Source organism: Gopherus flavomarginatus, chromosome 2 (genome assembly GCF_025201925.1).
Source record: "Gopherus flavomarginatus isolate rGopFla2 chromosome 2, rGopFla2.mat.asm, whole genome shotgun sequence".
Lineage (NCBI taxonomy): Eukaryota > Metazoa > Chordata > Testudines > Testudinidae > Gopherus > Gopherus flavomarginatus.
In genome coordinates this window covers 121,659,557-121,680,293 of record NC_066618.1, presented here as the reverse complement: position 1 = coordinate 121,680,293, position 20,737 = coordinate 121,659,557, and the positions used below count along the sequence as shown (strand labels likewise).

The window sequence follows — 20,737 nt, the reverse complement described above, 5'->3', positions numbered from 1 at the left end:
CAGAAGTGTATCTCCTGTTGACACAATGCAGTGTAGCCACCACAGTAAATGAATCTAACTATGTTGACTTCAGTTATGTTAGTCACATAACTGAAGTTGTGCAAGTTAGATCGATTTACCACAGTAGTGTAGACCAGCCCTTACAAACCAAAAGGCTAAGAGTTTGAGGAGCCCAGCATGCCTTATTTTCAAGGTCCAGAACTGAGAATCCTGGAGAATGATATTTTTAGACAAAGAATGGCTCTGTCATTTAAAGTACGTTAAATGGCACTCGGTGCAAATACATTTATCATGATTTTTCTACTCAACAGTAAAAACAATAAAATGGTTTTACCTTGTTAGCTGGAGTCTGTCTCCAAAGATGCAGTGCTCCATGGAAAGCATGAGCAAGAATCATTGAACCATCTGGGCTAAACTGACAGTCAAAAAATCCAAGCGTGTTACCACCCACTTCTCCTACACGGACCTGAATGAACAATTGAAAGTGAAATATTTATTGCTCAGTAACCAGTCTTTCATTAGCTGTAATCGTACTCCAAGCTCAGCCACATAGCACAATCTATATTTTGCATGCAAAAAACATGTTAAAAGAGCATTATTACTCCTGGGGGAATTCTGTGCCACTGCATGTGCAGAATTCACAGATTTCTTTGCTTCCCATCAGAACATAATTTTTCTGTGGGGAGGCAAAGGGAAGCCGCAAGATTGGTCATGTGTCCTTCCCCAGTAGTGTGGGCATGTGGTTTCAGGCACCTAGAGCAGCCAGTGGAGAGAGAAATCACTGGGGGGAGAGTGCTAGTGCTGGCTAGTGCTGGGTCAGACCACCCTCCAGCCACTCAATCCCCATGCATCTGAAGCCCCCCCATACCCAAACCGCCCACCATCTAGCCTCACCCCCCCACATCCAGAACACTCCCACTAATCTCCCCTAATCCAGCCCTCCCCAGCCCCGGCCAGTGGCTCCTACCCTGCACCAGGCTCAGCTGCTAGTCCCGGCTGGGTTGGGAGTGGGGGGAAGAGCACTGTTCCCCTTTACAGAGCGGCTGGGTCTGGGTCAGACCCACCCCTAGAAACCTTCCCCAGTGCTGCACCCCCGCCATTCCTGCCCCCATTGCTCAGCTGGAGGGGAAGGGTCATTATATGGGGAGCTGCTCCCATCTGCCCAGCTCCCGTGCATCCTGATGCCCCCATATCCAGGCCCCCTTTACCGTGCCCCACTCCCTGCACCCAAACCACCCCTCACTGAGCCACCTGTACTTGAACCCCCACCCCGACAAGTTGCACGCCCTACGCACCTGGACCACCCCAATGAGCTCCCCACACCCAGACTTCTCCTGCCAAGCCTCATTCCTCCACACGAAGGCCTCCCCACACCCTTCTGAGCCTTAACTACCTTCACCTGGACCCCACTGCACAGTCCCATTGCCCCTGCACCCAGATGCCTTCCAACAAGCCCCTGTGTATCCAGATCTCATCCAGACCCAGACCCCCACCAGAGCCACCCACATCCAGATTATCCCACACAGAACCCTCTCGCCCAACACCTGGATCTCCCCACACTGAACCCCTCCACACTTTGATCCTGCTGGACTGAGCCTGCCTGCCCACACTTGGTGCATCTAGCAGGGAGTGGCAGGGACCTGGAGTGTTTCTGGAGCAGGCTCAGCCCTTGTGCTGTGTCAGGGTCAGGTGCAGCCTTTCCATCAAGTCCATGTCCCGCCTTTCCACCGAGTCCATGTCCCAGGGAGGGTGCGGAGCACGGGTGGGGCTGCAGGGTGATCTCCCACTTCTGTGGAGTCAGTCACCTGTGCTCCCCACTGCCACATTTATTTATTGACAAATAAAATTTGCAGAATCTTAATATACTGTATGCAGAATTTTGTTTTTTGGCACAGAATTATCTCAGGACTACATTATGGTTGCAAAATCAAGGACACCAAAATTAAGAGGTACCAAAATAAAGGTTGCTCATGAAATTTTTATGTGGCCTCCTTGACTGACAGAACAAGGAGTAACTGTCTCAAGTTGCAGTGGGGGAGGTTTAGGTTGGATGTTAGGAAAAAAACTTTTCATTCGGAGGGTGGTGAAGCACTGGAATGGGTTACCTAGGGAGGTGGTGGAAACTCCTTCCTTACAGGTTTTTAAGGCTCGACTTGACAAAGCCCTGGCTGGGATAATTTAGTTGGGGATTGGTTCCTGCTTTGAGCAGAGGTTTGGAACAGATGACCTCCTGAGGTCCCTTCCAACCCTGATATTCGATGATTCTATATATCAGGGACCTTTCCTCAAATCAGCAAGTCTGTGGTAGAGCCAGGTATAGAACCCAGCTCTCCTGCTCAGTCCAGCTCTTTATACACAAGAGAACTTCTTGCAATCTTCTGCCTCATTCACTATCCATCCTTGAACTGAATGAGAAATGATACTTGTAGAACGAATGCATGATCATGTAATCGAAGACTATTGTATTATATACATGTAAAGGGACTGTATTAAGGTTGCATGGTCAAACTTAATTTTGGTATTTTTTAACTTTTAAATTCTTATCTTTGCAACTTTAGTCCATTTAATGTAGGTTTGTGTGTGGAATTTCCTAAGTTTAGTCAGAAGGAAAGAAAACAAATTCCAGCACTTTTCTTCTGCATAGTAAAGTTTCAAAGCTGTATTAAGTCAATGGCTAGTTATTAACTTTTGAAAGACCAACCATACCATTTTGTTCAGCGCTACGAACATTTCACAGTTATGAACAATCTCCATTCCCGAAGTGTTCATAACTCTGAGTTTCTACTGTATATGCAACTGATGATTTTCAGAGACATTATCTGGCCAGATGTGTGTGAACTTTCATGGTGATAGCAAAAGGCATCTCTCTGACCTGATCAGCATCACCAAGCCAATTTCAAATTCCTACTCCCAAGCACAAAGATACTATATAACTCTTCAAAGAAATAACAACAACATTTAACATTAAGAACACAACCTATTTTCTAAAACCTCATTCTCAAAAATGGTTGAAAGTTTTTGCTGATATCTATAGCTATATCCAAAAATTGACCTTAAGCAGAGACAAAGCATAGAAAATTTTAGCCCAAACACTTAAAAGTCTGGCAAAGTTACAAGTAACAGAAAACAGGGACTTAACAAGTGTAAAGGAACTTTAAATATAGGTGTTGAACCATATCCACCTACATTAAAACACCATTACAAATACTGTAGTGGCATACACTAGTGATAAAGAAACTTATTGTGGCTTGCCACACGTTGCAAATAAGTAAGAAAATACACACATCAGAAAAATTAAAACTATTACATCACAAAGTATACTCTGTTCTTTTTGAGAAATTAGTTTTATTTATGTCATAGAGTATATCAGTTGAGTGAACAAAGGAGAGAGTGTTTTAACAGTTTATGTAAAAACTTCAAAGAATTCACTTTGCAATCAAAACCAGTTCCTGCAAATTTCAGCACCAAAAGTGGAAAATTAGAATGTTATTCACAACTGAGTAACTGCATTTAAAATGGCAACCTTAACCAAGGATATCACTAGCACTTCAGCTATAATTCAGTTTTGTCAGGTACTACATCTTTTGTTCAGCTGTTGCCCTTGAACTCGACAACTGTTTTCTGCATTATCTTTTCTATATTTTGCATACAGTTCTTATTCCCTGAACATACACATAACTTAGGAAACATTTTCAAAGCAATATATTCTACCTGAAATTTGCCACAATAAATTAAAGAAACAAAGCACAAAACCCAAAAATCACAGTGAAACTTGAGGCAAACCCAATATATGTCAGGTTACACAGGTATGCTAAGAAAAACTGGCCCTTACCTGTTCTAACCATACCCCAGATTCTTCATCTGGAGCCCACAGAATCATAGTTTTGTCCATTGATGCAGACAGTAGTCTCATTGGTTGTTGTATTATGCCATCTACAGTAGAAAAAATAAATTATTCTGCTACTACAAATTAGAATGCTCTTGAACAGAATATGGCAATATTGAAATCTAAATATGCTGAAAATTCAACTGCTGCATTGTAAACAATGAATAAATACCAGCCTTAACAAGATCAGGTCCTTGATAAATGCACATCTCTGATAAGGGTATGTTAAAATATTGTTTCAAATATTTATTTGTACCAGGGCTATGCTAAAGGAAAGTATAAGAATAAGCAATTTATACTGTTTCTTTCACACAAACTAAAAATAAATTGTAAAGATGAAGATTTGTTTTTAATAATCTCTCCAGAAGATCAATGTTAACTCAAATGCCCTTCCTTGTTTTTCTTAATATAGAAAAATGGTAGAGTCATAAAATATTGGCATTCTGAAATGTCTTTATTTCAACCTTACATGCATTAGTAGAACTCTTCAGAGAAATTCCTTGAATTTGTCTGGATTTTCAAATATAAATTATTTGAAACTATGTATTAATATTTAATTAGTCAAAGGTAATTGACTTTTTCAATTTTTTCAAAATTTTGATTTAGAGGAAACAAAAACTAGCACACATTGATAACACTAAAGACCCCAAGGTTATGAATCACAATTCCAAACTCTTCATCTGTAAAGATAGTCTAGTGTGTTGGATATATATCATTAGATTATTATTGCTTGAAAGCGGGATGAGGGGGAATTCTATAATGCTATTAATTGTTCTACAAACTAAAGCAGTAACTGTTCATTCACGTATTTAGAATAAATAGTTTATTCTTTTATTTTGTTTAAATCCCTGATACTATGGCTGGGGCCAGAGAATTGCAGAGGCACTAAAGAAGAATGTTTTCGATTACCTTTGACTAATTAAATATGAATGCATAGTTTTAAATAATTTATATCTGAAAAACAGACAAATTCAAGGGATTTCTCTGAAGAGTTCTACTAATGCATGTAAGGTTGAAATAAAGACATTTCAGAATGCCAATATTTTATTACCCTATTATTTTTCTATATTAAGAAACACAAGGAAGGGCATTTGAGTTAACATTGATCTTCTGGAGAGATTGTTAAAAACAAATCTTCATCTTTACAATTTATTTTTAGTTTGTGTTGAACAAACTGAGTGAAATACCACAAGCTGTATAAATCACAAATCAAACAAAGCGAGTACTACATGTAAAACATTCACATACTATATTCATATTGTCTTTTATCAAGGCAACATCAATAAAAGACAAAGCATCATATGGTGCACAACAACAAATAAAGCAGGAACACCATACAGCAGGACTTTATGATATAGGCAAAAATGTTCTGAGTGCAAAATTACAGAGAATATTCCAATAGCTTCTCTGTGGAAACTCTTGCCCACATAAAGGTATATAATGTACAGTAGCACCATGTTTATAAATTATCTGGTAAGCTATGCACTTTATGTACTTTCTTCCTACCTTTTAAAAAAGAAGGCTGCCAGTGAACTGCAGATACCCAATTTTCATGGCCAGCTAACACCGACTCCAGAATAACTGCATATGTTGTCTCAGTATCTACTATAGAACAGAGGGAATGAAACTGCTTATTCTTCAATAGCATTTTGATAAGAACAAAGATCTTTCACATTTTCACAAATACAGAGACAGCTGCTATAGTGATACAATTCAATGAGAAACCTTAAAAACAAGCAAAGTGAACTGCAATATGGTATCCTGTACTGCTGGGTGGCTCACACCCAATGTGGGCCCTGCAGTGCACAGGCCAATCCTATTGCCCTATCTGGAAATGGTACCAAAATTAAAGGTAATTTGTAGACTTACTCTATTCTCCATGATGTTGGAAATTAACAAATTAAGGCTGTCCTGCATAAATTGAAATACTCATAACTATAGAATAATCAGTCTAACTCACTGCAATGCACTTAATTATAAAAATATTTCTGACCTCAAACCATAGCTCAAGTGTTACACAAGGTGGTATGTCAGGTATTTATAACAGTTTGTGTAATATATTATTATTTTAATACATCTTTAAGTACTATATTTAAAGAGAAGAAAAGGTTTTGAAATAATATGTTAATAATTAAAAAAAGAATAATTTGGCCTCTGAGACTTGATCTTCTCTGAATTACTATATATTTTTTAGAAATTTCTATAGAACATTACTTAGCATCCCATGTAAAGGAAATCATAATGAATCTATCCTGCACAGGGGCTGATATCTGGGATTTTTTCAAATGTTGTTATACTTCTCCCCATATCAGGGCTGGCTCCGGGCACCAGTGCAGCAAGCTGGTGCTTGGGGCGGACCATGGAAGTGGACGGCACGTCCAGGTCTTTGGCAGCAATTCGGCAGCAGGTCCCTCAGTCCCTCTCAGAGAGAAGGACTGGCTGCTGAATTGCTGCCGAAGAATGAAGCGGCGCGGTAGAGCAGCTGCCAAAGTGCTGCCAATCACGCCTTTTTTTCCCTCTCTCTCTTCACCGCTTGGGGCAGCAAAAAAGCTGGAGCTGGCCCTGCCCCTTCTAAACCTCTATGTAAGAAGACTAATGAATTTTGGCTATAATCTCCATAAACATGATATTTCCAATGCTCACAAGTCTAACTTCTACAAAATGTTAAGTATGTGCAAACATGTTTATACCATACTTCACTCTCTTTCTCTTGTTATATGAAGAGCTCTGTATGAGTTAGTTAGGACTAATAAGGAAATAGGACTGAGTAGACTTGTAGGCTCTAAAGTTTGTTTTGTTTTTGAGTGCAGTTACCTAACCAAAAAAAAAAATCTACATTTGTAAGTTGAGTTTCACGATAAAGAGATTGAACTACAATACTTGTATGAGGTGAATTGAAAAATAGTGTTTCTTTTATCATTTTCACAATGCAAATATTTGTAATAAAAAAATAACAAAGGGAGCAGCATACACTTTGTATTCTGTGTTGCAAAAGAAATCAATATATTTGAAAATGGAGAAACACATCCAAAAATATTTAATAAATTTTCAATCGGTATTCTATTGTTTAACAGTGTGATTAAAAATGTGATTAATTGCAATTAATTTTTTAAAGCACAATTAATTTTGGGTTAATCGTGAGTTAACTGCGATTAATTGACAGCCCTATTACAAAGTAAAAGATAACAGAATTTTTCAGTTCACCTCAGACAAGTATTGTAGTGCAATCTCTTTACCGTGAAAGCGCAATTTATAAATGTAGAATTTTTTTTTTTACATAACTGCACTTAAAAACAAAACAATGTAAAACTTTAGAGCCTACAGCTCCACTCAGTCCTTTCCTGTTCAGCCAATCGCTAAGACAAACAAGTTTGTTTACATTCACAGGAGATAATACTGCCCTCTATTTACAATGTCACCTAAAAGTGAGAACAGGTGTTTGCATGGCACTGTAGTCGCTGGCGTTAGAAGGTATTCACATGCCAGATATGCTAAACATTCGTAAGCCATTTCATGATTCAACTTGTAGATTGCACTACCTTTTTTATCTTTTTACGGTGCAAATATTTGTAATAAAAATTAATAATTACAGCTGTCAATTAATCACAGTTAACGCATACGATTAACTCAAAACAGATTAACACTTTTTTTTTAAATGAGCACTAATCACACACCAGGGTGCCATGCTCAGGGGGGCCCTTCTCCATGCCTCGAGAGTCGGGGTGCCCCTTCTCCTGCCACCCTGCTCTACTGCATGGAGCTATCCCCTGGCCAACCTGCTCCGGACTGGGAGCCTGTCTCCTGTCTGTTGTGCAGATCCAGGGAGCTGATGTTGGGGTGTGCCCTTCGCCCCTTCACCCCCCCCCCCCCATACCCTGTCGCTGCTGAGCTGGGGTTGGACAACAGGGGAATATTGTCTGCTGCTGGCTCAGGAGTGAGTGTTGCTGACAGCAGTTTCTGCTGCCTAGAAAAGTGTTCAAGCTCCTGAGTGCTCTGCTTAAGAGATAGTGCTCCCCCCACACACACTTCCCCCTACACCAAAAATATTTAAATAAATGGCATTCTATTATTATTTAATAGTGCGATTAAAACTGCAATTGATCGTGATTTTTTTAATTTTGTGATTTTCAGGGTAGAAGAAATGTTGGGGGTAGTTGGGAGCCACCCATAGAAAGGGTAGGACTGGTTGTGTGGGGATCCAGAAGAACCCAGGCCTGTCCACCAATCCTGTAAGGAGTTTGGCACTAAAGGAGGTAACTGGGTGGATAGGGGGCATTAGATATCTTTATGGAGAATTGATTGTTTAAATTCATTGCCACACTAAACAGATGCAAAGAAACAGGCAGGCAGCATCTCTTTGTGAGCCAATCATAGTGCAATATTAACTGTTTGATTTTCAGACCTCCACCACGTGTGTGTGTGTTCTGTGTTTTACACCGTGGAACTGCTTCAATCTCAGAGCTACGGGACACAACAATTGCATAAAGCTTTAATGTTTAACAAAAATAAGTCCCCGAAAAAATACTCAGTGGATTGATAAATGGGTGTAAATCTGTAAAAACTGAACTCCTTTAATAAAAAACCTGGTAATTTACCAGTGAAAAATCAGTAAAAACTGAAAACACAGAAAACTACATGTCTGTGACTTTTACAAAAACAATGGGTGGGACGAGAGACCGAGGGAGGAAGGGGGGCTCAGAGCCGAGGGGGGGGGGGCACCAAGCGAGGCAGCTTGGAGTTGCAGGACCAGTGGCTGGAAGTTGTGGGGGCCCCTCCACAGCTTATGGTGGCTTGGAGCTGCAAGGCCAGCAGCTGGGAGCTGTGACTGAGAGCTGTCTTGCATGACCTCTGTGACATAATTTATCTTTACATATGATTACATAGCATGTTAAATTATCTGAAGTAATAAATGCATACGAGGCTCTCTTTTCACCTTTAAAGGCACATATGTAATTAAATCTTATTAATATGAAAGACTTACTAATCTTATTAATTTAAAAAAACTTAAGACGTGGATTTGTCTGATAACTGGAGAGAAACTGTGTAACAGCTTACTGTGTGTAGAACAAATACATGTCTTAAAACCATAGGCTATGCTTATAATATTTATAGTTTACTAGAAGGCCTCTATTGAGACTTTTTGCTGATGTACTATTTCTGCAATAAACCAGACACTGTACACAGTCAATGCTTCTAAAACACAAATACATTTACTATATTTTCTGCTGCTGAGGAGCGAGAGTTATTACTGTAACTGAATTTGTCTTAAATTCCTCTAGCATAGGAATAAAATTATAACAGAGAGAATTCCTGTTATCCCTACTGAAAGCAATAACCACTACACTGGCTGGAAGAAGGAATAGCTACAGAGAGAGAATTTCAGTTGTTACTCACTTTTATTTTTCATAGTAAAAGTGTTCTCCTTCAGCCTTATAGAGTCATCATCTTTGACTTCCACAGATGGTGTTGATTTTGCCTGTACTTTCCAGATTCTTATCAGACAATCCTGGGCACAGCTTGCTAAGAAAAGATCCCCGCCTGTTTAAAAAAATAACACACAGTAAAAATAAAAATGTTAAGTCACATACCTTTTCATTCTGACTTAACAAGATTAACTTCTTTCATTCTTATCACCCTTCACCACACCATACACATTTTATTTTTCCCTCTGCAAACAGTATTATGAACACTATTGTTCCTTTTATTCCAATGTCAACTCATTCTAATATTTTAACACAACCAAGCAAATTCGAACACACTGACTCATGGATCCTGCCTCACTTACATGGTTAACAGCCATATCCTGGGATATACAATATTAAAACTTCAGCCTCACAGTTCATCAGTCCAGGATACATTGGTTATTGACTAAGGGAGAAAACCCACAAGTTACTGTTCTGAGATCTGCTTCTCCCTCCTGCACCCTTGACCTTTTCACCCTCCATGTCGCTTAGGAAGGATAAGTCCCCAATCTTGAGTATCCTTGTATTCTGGCTAACTGAGACAATTCAAATTCTGTATTACTTTGCATTATACAGTAACTCCTCACTTAAAGTCGGCCCAGTTAACGTTTCGTTTACATTGCTGATCAATTAGGGAACATGCTTGTTTAAAGTTGTGCAATGCTCCCTTATAATGTTGTTTGGCAGCCGCCTGCTTTGTCCACTGCTTGCAGGAAGAGCAGCCCCTTGCAGCTAGCTGGTGGGGGCTTGGAACCTGGGTGGACCGGCAGCCCTCTATCAACTCCCCTAAGTTCCCTCTGCAGCAGCCACCCAGCAGCCATTTGCCAGCAGTTCAGCTGTCCCTCCCCCCACTGCCATGTGCTGCTCCTGCCCTCTGTCTTGGAGCTGCTCCCCAAGCCTCCAGCTTGCTGTGCAGGGGGGGAGTGGGGGCTAATCTCAGGGTGTACCCCTCCCCCTTGCTCCTGCACCCCACTTACCCCATCTCCATAGAGCAGGGGGGGACACATGACAGGGCTCAGGATGGAGGGAGCTTCCTGCCAGCAGCTGCATCTCAGCTTGCTGATTAACTTAATAAGGCAATGTACTTAAGAGTGGGGTCAGTGTACTTAAAGGGGAAATGTGCATATCTCTCTCTCTCTCACACACACATACACAGAGTGTGTGTGTCTCTGTCTGCCATGCTGTCTCCCCTCCCTCCATTCGTGCTGCCTTGTAGAGTGTGAGGCTACATTAATAACAAGTTAACCCTTGAGGGCTCAGCCAATTGCTCGTTCATCATTTAGCAGTAAGGCTTTCCCTGGGAAATATCCCACCCTCTAACTCCACCACCTCAACCAAGCTTCACAATCATCATTGCTGTGTACAGTATTAAATTGTTTGTTTAAAACTTATACTTTGTGTGTGTGTGTATATATATATGGAGAGAGAGTCTTTTGTCTGGCAAAAAAAAATTTCTCTGGAGTCTACCCCCCACGCTACACGCCATTTACATTAATTCTTATGGAGAAATTGGATTCGCTTAACATCGTTTTGCTTAAAGTTGCATTTTTCAGAAACATAACTATGACATTAAGTAAGGAGTTACTGTACTTTGTCTAGTCTGAGGAATGTTGTTCAGTAAAGTGACCCAGATAGATTATAATCAGAGGTGCCATCTAAAAAAAGATCTACAGCAAATATGTCATAGAAGTATCAGAGAATATAAATATATCAGAGAATAGCAAATACTGGAGTAAAATGGCAGTGCTATGCTAAAATATTCCTCTGCCTAACATCTAATCCATGCAATGACATCAGCCTTCCACCGAACCAAGAACTGCGATCTAACAAATGAATGGGATTAAAAATGAAGATCAGATAGTTGTTTTTTTTCTCCTAATCTTCAACTCTCTGCCTCATTAAATGTTTTATTGGACTCTCATACTGACCACAGACTGCCCATTCAATGCCTCTTATCCAATCTTCATGGCCATGGAGTATTAGTGTTTTCTGAAACTAAAAAGAAATCATCATTACACCACAGAAATCAGAACTTCAATGTCCAATAGTTTTACATACCATACATATGCTTTGGACAATTAACTTCTGCTCTTCAGATGTGCTGACCACCTGCAACTCCTATTAACTGGATGATCAGTACCTGAAGAACAAGGCCTTATTGTCCAATACCATGTTCTTGTATGGGACCTTTTGATGGGGTCATAGCCAAGGAGTAACTTCAGCAGATCATCTCATCTCAAAAAGCAGCAAAGAATCCTGTGGCACCTTATAGACTAACAGACGTTTTGGAGCATGAGCTTTCATGGGTGAATACCCACTTCCTCAGATGCATGTAATGGAAATATCCAGGGGCAGGTATATATATGTGTGCTAGCAAGCAAGCTAGAGATAATGAGGTCAGTTCAATCAGGGAGGATGAGGCCCTGTTCTAGCAGTTGAGGTGTGAAAACCAAGAGAGGAGAAACTGGTTCTGTAATTGGCAAGCCATTCACAGTCTTTGTTCAATCCTGAGCTGATGGTGTCAAATTTGCAGATGAACTGAAGCTCAGCAGTTTCTCTTTGAAGTCTGGTCCTGAAGTTTTTTTGCTGCAGGATGGCCACCTTAAGGTCTGCTATAGTGTGGCCAGGGAGATTGAAGTGCTCTCCTACAGGTTTTTGTATATTGCCATTCCTAATGTCTGATTTGTGTCCATTTATCCTTTTCCGTAGAGACTGTCCAGTTTGGCCGATGTACATAGCAGAGGGGCATTGCTGGCATATGATGGCGTATATTACATTGGTGGATGTGCAGGTGAATGAACCAGTGATGGTGTGGCTGATCTGGTTAGGACTTCAGGACCAGACTTCAAAGAGAAACTGCTGAGCTTCAGTTCATCTGCAAATTTGACACCATCAGCTCAGGATTGAACAAAGACTGTGAATGGCTTGCCAATTACAGAACCAGTTTCTCCTCTCTTGGTTTTCACACCTCAACTGCTAGAACAGGGCCTCATCCTCCCTGATTGAACTGACCTCATTATCTCTAGCTTGCTTGCTAGCACACATATATATACCTGCCCCTGGATATTTCCATTACATGCATCTGAGGAAGTGGGTATTCACCCACGAAAGCTCATGCTCCAAAACGTCTGTTAGTCTATAAGGTGCCACAGGATTCTTTGCTGCTTTTACAGATCCAGACTAACACGGCTACCCTCTGATACTTGACATCTCATCTCAGTTATTGTCCCACTATCTAAACAAGAAAGGTGGGTGCAAAACAGATGGGGTTTTTCCTCCCTACAAACTTTTTCTTTTCTTTTCTAAATCTTTTGGAAAAAAATTGCCAGTACTGTAAACTCGGAGGTCAATCCTACACTTACGTGACTTCAACAGGAGTTTTGTCTGAGTTAAACAGCAGCAGAGCCATTAACCATAATTGTTTATATTTATTATGTTGATATGTACGCATACACAGTAAAAGGGATGACTACCTACATAGTCTTTGACATTCCTGTAATCATCTTCACCTACTAATCAACATTTCTTTGCTTTTATGTTTTTACAATTCACAGCCTTAACATTACATAGATATCTAGATAAAAAGCATTAAGTCACTGAAAAGACTTTTGAAAACACTCCAAATTGGAAAATTTTGTTCTTAACTATAAATTTGTCTATTTGTAACAGGGAATCCAACAATCCGATTACTCACCTTTGGGGTATTTATACCCACCAGCACTCTCAGAGGCAGTTTGCTGGTTAGATTTTTTTAACATCTAAATGATTACTCTACAACAGAGCAGTAACTATAGCACAAGCCCAGGAGGTAACTTCCAGCACAGAAGAGAACCTATGAAATACCTGTCAGTGTTACAGAGCTAGTTGCAGCTCTGTCCCCTTTCTGTGCCCTTAAGGTCTCAGGCCGCCACTACCTCTTTTGGGGTGGAATTCTGCAATTCTCTCACTCTTAGCCCATGCTCCTGGACTACAGTACCCAGCATATCAACTGCATTTCCTAGCATGTTCAACTAGGTTCACCACCTGCAGTTCTTACCTTTGAGAGTCAGTGGTGAACATAGTGAGCAGACAGCCTTCTTAAAACTAACGTATTGCTTACTGACCAGTAGGAACAAAGCATTTCAAGAAAAGGATTTTTAAAACAGTTAACATGCCATTTTGTCTTATCTAAAGCCCCTACCATCCTGTGATGGTAACCCGGGCAGACCTAGCTTCCTCAGGCACCCCAGATATTATAGACTGTATCCTTTGCATGCCAATGTTGGCACATGGAGTGAAAACTAGTTTGTTCTATCCCTCTTTATTATTAGCTGCTGTTTCCATCTGCTCTATGGTGTTGAGTTTGACTGTTCTGTCCTCCCAGCTAACAGTTCTTCTTAAGGTTTCCCTTGGAGTGAGGAAATGAGAGCACCTAATTGGTTACCACTTGACAGCTTCATCTGGGAGTCTGCATATTGGCAACCGGAGTACATGTCCCAAATGTGTCGAACACTTCCTCCTAATTCTAGTGGAGACAACCTGTAGGTTGATACTTTCTCCGATCTCTATGTTGGTAAAAAAGTCTCTCCATTGAATCCCAAGAGCTTTTATAGCACTTATTTTAAAAAGACATCTAATCTTCTATATGATGTATTGGAAGCTCTTCAGCTGTCACAGCCATATGTTAGCACTGAGATTACATTTGAGCTGAAATTTTTCAGGTTTTGTCTGGTACTGTCTTGCTTTTATTTCCAAATGTTACTGAGTTTAGTGAATGTTATGGATGCTCTTCCTATCCTTGACGTCACTTCTTTCTTGACATCTCCATTGGCTAGTATGGTGCTTGTGATGGGACATCTGCACCACACTAGTAGAGACGGAGTTAATAGAGATCTGGGGAGGCTACGAAGAGTGAGGAAGAGCCAATCAGGGCTCACTAAGCCCATATAAAAGGAGTTGCAGGCCAGAGTAGTTCAGTTGCTGCTGGGAACCCAGGGAGTAAGGACTGTGTCCCTAGAGGGCTAAGAGAACTATAAGCACCTTGGACAGAGCAGTGGTTGGCTCCTGGGACTGAGCAGCTGAGCTCTGAGATGAAGGTGAAGAAGGTGCTGGGGCCATGGGGAAGTAGCCCAGGGAAATAGAGCAGTATTGACAGAGTGTACAGAAGGACAACAGAAGGCTGCTATTTACAGGGTGCCTGGGTCACCTCCCTTGCTCCTGGGGAAGTGGCTAGACTGTTGGATGGTGATACCTAACCCTGGAAGGGGAAAACACAGCTGATGACCTAGCCGGAGGACTGAGTTGAGAAGAGGATGCTGAGGTTCTGGGAGGGGAGAGAGGCGCCATAGGCGCGAGCAGAGACAGAGTGCTGGTGTGCAAACTGTGAATGTGGGCATCAGCCTTGAGCTAATCCCCAGCATGACCAGGAGGAGGTACCAGTCTGGCAATGAGGGCTGTACCCCCATGACAGTGCTGGCCAAGTAAAGGAACTATTCTATTGTCTTGATGTTTTTGCCTTCCAATATTACGTTATCGTTTGACATCTGGACTTCAAGGATGTCTGTTTTGGTGTAACTGATTTTGATCCCTGCTTGACCTGCTGTTTTTGCCAACGTGTCTTTGTAGATTTTTGGAGTGTTGCTCCATAACGTAATATCACCAAAACCTAGATCTTCTAGGCATTTGCCTTCTATGCATGCTATGCCAGTGTTTGTATTGCTAAAATACTTCATTATCCAGTTTATAGCAATGTCAAATAACAGTGGAGACAGAACACAGCCCTGTTTCATGCCAATATTGACACTGAACCACTCTTATTATCTGGTTGTTCGCCTTTACAGAACACTTTGCATAGCTGTACATAGCCTTGCTGTTAATGACTTTAGCTGGAATTCCATACAATTGACCAACACTGCACAATGTATGCCCATGCAGGTTGTCAAATGCCTTTCGAAACTGATAATAAACAAGAGCCTGCCATTCTATACATTCTTCTATGATAGTCCTTAGTCCAGAATCTCTTGGACCTGAATGCAGTCTGTTCTTTGATGGTAAAACCTCTAACCTTCTCTGCAACACACTGATTTTCCATGCCCTCTTCTACCAACATCTGAAGAATTTTATCATCCAATTCCTAATCCCCAAAGGATTAGATCAAATGACTCAGCTGATTCTATAAGGCAAGAACCTCAGCACTGTCGCCAAAGCTGTGCTGCAGCTAGGACATTCCTGTGATAGAAGTACTATCCTCAGATGAGTCCCCTCGACAATTTGCTTATTCCACAGCACGGCAAATATTGCTCTGAACTGGGAGCAAGTCGCAAGAGGCACTTTTAGAAGCACAGACTTTTCCCGATACCTGTAATTCCAGGTAAATAATACTGATATCCCATTCCAGAGATGACCATAGTCTCTGACAAATATAGGTCCTGGGTGGCTCAGACAGATCACCCTAGCAATTTTTATTCTATTGGAATGTCCATCAAGTGTTTGCCCTTAGACATATTCCTGGTTTTTCAGGCACCACGCCAGAGATCAAAACAGTAAATGAAGGGTTAAAATCTCATTACATAGAGAACCAGGACCATTACTCCAGACTGGCAGAAGGAATGCCTGCAGAGGAAGGAATTTTCCTGTTCAGATTTTCAAAAGGTTTCAGTGACTTAATACATTTAATGTTAAACCATAATAGCTTGAGCCTGAGCATGGTTTTCACATTCAGCATCAAGTTCAATGAGTTACAGTAATCCAGACCAGAGATGTTAAATGCATGAATCACTGTGGCCAGATCCTTGTCTGGAAGGAAGGGAGAATTTTCCTGGCAAGCTGGAGGTGAAAGAAAGCATTTTTAAACAATGATACTTCATGTTGGACTTTGAAGCTTCACACCACATTGATGAATGAATGCCTTCAGTGGAAAGCGGAGCCAACATCTACACTAGTTTTTCACTAAATTTCCCCATTCCAACCATCACCATTTTGGTCCTGCCTGCATTTAGGGGTATGTCTACATCTACAATTTTGCAGCGCTGGTTGTTACAGCTGTATTAGTACAGCTGTATAGGGCCAGCGCTGCAGAGTGGCCACACTTACAGCAACCAGCGCTGCAAGTGGTGTTAGATGTGGCCACACTGCAGCGCTGTTGGGCGGCTTGCAGGGGGGTTCGGGGAACGCGAGAGCAAACCGCGGGGAAGGAGACCTGCTTGCAGGGGGGTTCGGGGAACGCGAGAGCAAACCGTGGGGAAGCAGGTCTCCTTCCCCGCGGTTTGCTCTCGCGTTCCCCGAACCCCCCTGCAAGCAGGTCTCCTTCCCCGTGGTTTGCTCCAGTGTTCCCCAAACCCCCCCACAAGCAAGTCTCCTTCCCCGCGGTTTGCTCTCGCATTCCTCGAACCCCCCCCCCGCAAGCAGGCCTCCTTCCCCGCGGTTTGCTCCGGTGTTCCCCGAACCCCCCCGCAAGCAGGTCTCCTTCCCCGCGGTTTGCTCTCGCGTTCCCCGAACCCCCCCGCAAGCAGGTCTCCTTCCCCGCGGTTTGCTCTCGCGTTCCCCGAACCCCCCCGCAAGCAGGTCTCCTTCCCCGCGGTTTGCTCTCGCGTTCCCCGAACCCCCCCGCAAGCAGGTCTCCTTCCCCGCGGTTTGCTCTCGCGTTCCCCGAACCCCCCTGCAAACCGCGGGGAAGGAGACCTGCTTGCGGGGGGGTTCGGGGAACGCCAGAGCACACCGCGGGGAAGGAGACCTGCTTGCGGGGGGGTTCGGGGAACGCGAGAGCAAACCGCGGGGAAGGAGACCTGCTTGCGGGGGGGTTCGGGGAACGCGAGAGCAAACCGCGGGGAAGGAGACCTGCTTGCGGGGGGGTTCGGGGAACGCGAGAGCAAACCGCGGGGAAGGAGACCTGCTTGCGGGGGGGTTCGGGGAACGCCAGAGCACACCGCGGGGAAGGAGACCTGCTTGCAGGGGGGTTCAGGGAACGCGAGAGCACACCGCGGGGAAGGAGACCTGCTTGCGGGGGGAGGGTTCGGGGAATGCGAGAGCAAACCGCGGGGAAGGAGACCTGCTTGATTACCAGAGAGGCTTCCTCAGGTATGCTGGGATACCTGCTTATTCCATGGGAGGTCAAGAAAAACGCTGGTGAGTGTCTACATCTGATGACCAGCACTGGATCACCAGCGCTGGATCCTCTACACCCGAGGTTCGACCGGGTGTACGGCCAGCGCTGCAAACAGGGAGTTGCAGCGCTGGTAATGCCCTGCAGATGTGTACACCTCCTAAGTTGCAGCGCTGTAACCCCCTCACCAGCACTGCAACTTTGTGGTGTAGACAAGGCCTAGCTTGAGACAATTGCTTTTTATCTAAGTGCTGATTGCTTGCAGGCATTATCACAGTTTTGCAGTGGTGGTAATTGCATCCATTCAGAATGAGATATACAAGTGAGTTATTGTGTTGTTGGCAGCAAAACCACTGTCTCTTCTGTAGTCTCATGGAGATAAAGAAGAAGTGAAGAGTTTTAGAGAGGACAACTCATCATTCTCTTAGCTCTGATGGAAAGGTACAATCACAGTGATCTACTCCTGTTACGTCACATAGGCAGGTTAACAGCACCTTGTGGCCTACTATGTAAAAAGCTGCAAAGAGGTCCAACAGCACGAGTATGGAGATTTTGCCTGCGTTCATGGCTCGAAGAAAGTAGTCTTTTAGCATCATTAGAACGGTGTCTGTGATGTGACCTGGTCTGAACCCTGATTGTGAGGCATTCAGGATGTTGGCTGCCATCACACGTAGTTAGACTTTCATGATTACTACTTCTGATCTTTCCAAAAGATCTTGAAGATCTTACCAGTAGGAAAAATGCTCTTGAAATACAGAGAGCTTGCTAAGATCAAAAGCTTTTTAGAAAGCTATATCTAACTTCAGACCACCAAATGACATATGATCAGGTGTGTTCTAGAGATGTCATCCTCAGGGGTGGTTCCAGGCTGCAGCACGCTAAGCGCATGCTTGGGGTGGCAAGCCGCGGGGGACACTCTGCCGGTCGCCGGGAGGGCAGCAGGCAGCTAGCCTTCAGTGGCATGCCTGCTGAGGGTCCTCTGGTCCTGTGGCTCCGGTGGACCTCCTGCAGGTGTGCCTGAAGACGGTCCGCTGGTCCCGCAGCTTCGGTGGAGCCGCGGGACCAGCGGACCCTCCACTGGGACGCCTGCGGGAGGTCCACCGGAGCCACGGGACTAGCGACCGGCAGAGCGCCCCCTGCGGCATGCCGCACTGCTTGGGGTGGCGAAATGTCTAGAGCCGCCCCTGGTCATCCTTATTCCAAGACTACAAGATGATGTGCTTTCTGGCCACTGTGGATCAGAGAAAAGACTATGAAGTGAATCCTGTGGTATTACAAGAAAACACGTTATACAAAAATAAAATAAAAATGTAGGAACATAGGAATTGCCATACTGGAGCAGACCCATGGTCCATCTAGATTAGCACCCTGTCTCAGAGTGGCCAGAATCAGATGCTTCAGAGGATTGCCTAAGAACCCCGTAGTAGGCAGATGTGGAATAATCTGTCCCTCATACAGGTCTCACCTTGATCTCTAATAGTTAGAGATTGGCTTAAACTCAGAAGCTCAAGGTTTAATGCCATTTCCAAAATCTGTACTGTCACTGATTATGACAAATCTGGATATTCTTAATATCTGTATAAATATCCATTCACTTTTTGAATCTCATTATGTTCTTGGTCTCAATGACTTCCTGTGGAAATGAGTTCTAGTTTAATTACATACGGTGGAGGAAAATTTTTCACTGCATTTTGAATTTGCCAGTTTCTAATTTCATTGAATTTTGCCTTGTTACAGATTTGAGACAGGGAAAACAGAAGCTCCCAATCTATCTTCTCTGTAATTTTATATATTTTTATTGTTTTCCCTCTTATTTGTCTTCTTTCTAAGGTAGATTGGGATTGTTTCTCTTCACATGGAAATTTTACCAGCTTTTGATCATTCTTGTCATTCTTCACTGAATCTCCTTCAGTTCTTCAGTACCCTTTTTGAAATCGAGTGTTCAGTATGTCACATAGTATTCTAAGTGAGGTTACACCACTGAGTTATATAAAGGAATTAGTGTTTTCAGTATTATTCTTCATCTCATTCCTAACATCTTGTTACCTTTTTTGACTGCAGTTGCACACTCAGCAGATATTTTCATTGAACTGTCTACGACAACGACCCTGATCCCTTTCTTGGGTTGATACAGTTAATTTGGAATCCTGTTAGGTACATGAGTAGTTATAATTTTCCCTCCAATGTGCATTATTTTACATTTCAAGACACTGAATATTATTTGCCATCATGTTACCCATTCACCCAAAATGTTTAGCTCTGAGGATTCTCATGGTCTTCTCTGGTCCTGAATAACTTAAGGGATAGCTCAGTGGTTAAAGAACCGTGTCAGATGCAAATTTGCTACCTATTAACCACCCTTTCCAGATCACTGTTTTAATATATTAAACATAAGACGTAGTATGGAACCTTTGAGGTCCCCTGATGTTAATTTTTTTGCCATGATTAAAGTTGACCTACTCCTATTCTTTGCTTTGTCTCCTATCCAGTTTTTGATAAAGAACAAAAACAGTACTTTGCCTCTCACCCATAACTACTCTAACTTTTTTAGTAGTCTCTTCCTATGGACCTTACCAAAGGCCTTTTGGAGAACTAAATAAATTAAGACAACTGGTTCCCTTTTATTCACTACTTTACTGACACACTCAGATAATTCTAAGAGATTAGTGAGAACTTTTCATTGTTGAATCCAAGCTCATTAAATATCTGGAAGATTTTGTTATTCTTTTTAAACCATCAATTCAACTGATTTGCCAGGTACAGACAGATAGCAGGGCTTACAGATTTATCATTTTCTTGATCATCTATCGAGCCTTTCTTAAACATAAATAAAACATTTGCTATTTTCCAATACTCTGGAAGAGTAACTGTTTAATGAAAAATTACCAATTTGTGTTACCAACTCAATTACTTCATACTTAAACTCCTTCAAATCTCTTGGATGTACACCACCTGGGCCTGATGGTTTATTGTATTTTACATTATCAGCATGCTCCAAATCCTCTTCTCCTGTCACCTCAGTCTGACAGTACCTCACCTTTGTTACCAGGAAAGATTAGGTCTGGGGTAGGAATCTCACCAATTTTCTCACTAATGAAGACTGATGGAAAGAAATCATTTAGCTGCTCAGCAAGGGTTTTATCTTCTCAAATTGCTCAGTTTAGCCCTTGAGGATCCAGTGGACCCACCAATTCATTTGCAGGCTTCCTACTTCCAATATATTAAAGAAGCTTATGTTTGTTTTTACACCTTTAGCTATTTACTTTTTGAATTTCATTTTGGCCCTTCTAACTTTCCTCTTCTTTAATA

General features: G+C 42.3%; 1 protein-coding gene across 5 annotated transcripts in view; it reads right to left on the bottom strand.

Moving 5' to 3' along the window:
- Positions 1-20,737, bottom strand: part of ELP2 (elongator acetyltransferase complex subunit 2) — a 128,881-nt gene that overhangs the window by 65,914 nt on the left and 42,230 nt on the right. For 3 of the 5 annotated variants that reach the window (XM_050938166.1, XM_050938168.1, XM_050938170.1), the window contains 5 exons: positions 11,277-11,343; positions 9,281-9,424; positions 5,393-5,491; positions 3,833-3,933; positions 335-466 (listed from right to left, as the gene is read on the bottom strand). In XM_050938166.1, coding sequence (XP_050794123.1) covers positions 335-466; positions 3,833-3,933; positions 5,393-5,491; positions 9,281-9,424; positions 11,277-11,343 — 543 coding nt within the window. The remainder of the gene's footprint in view (positions 1-334; positions 467-3,832; positions 3,934-5,392; positions 5,492-9,280; positions 9,425-11,276; positions 11,344-20,737) is intronic. The other 2 variants (XM_050938167.1, XM_050938169.1) reach the window with 1 other exon arrangement.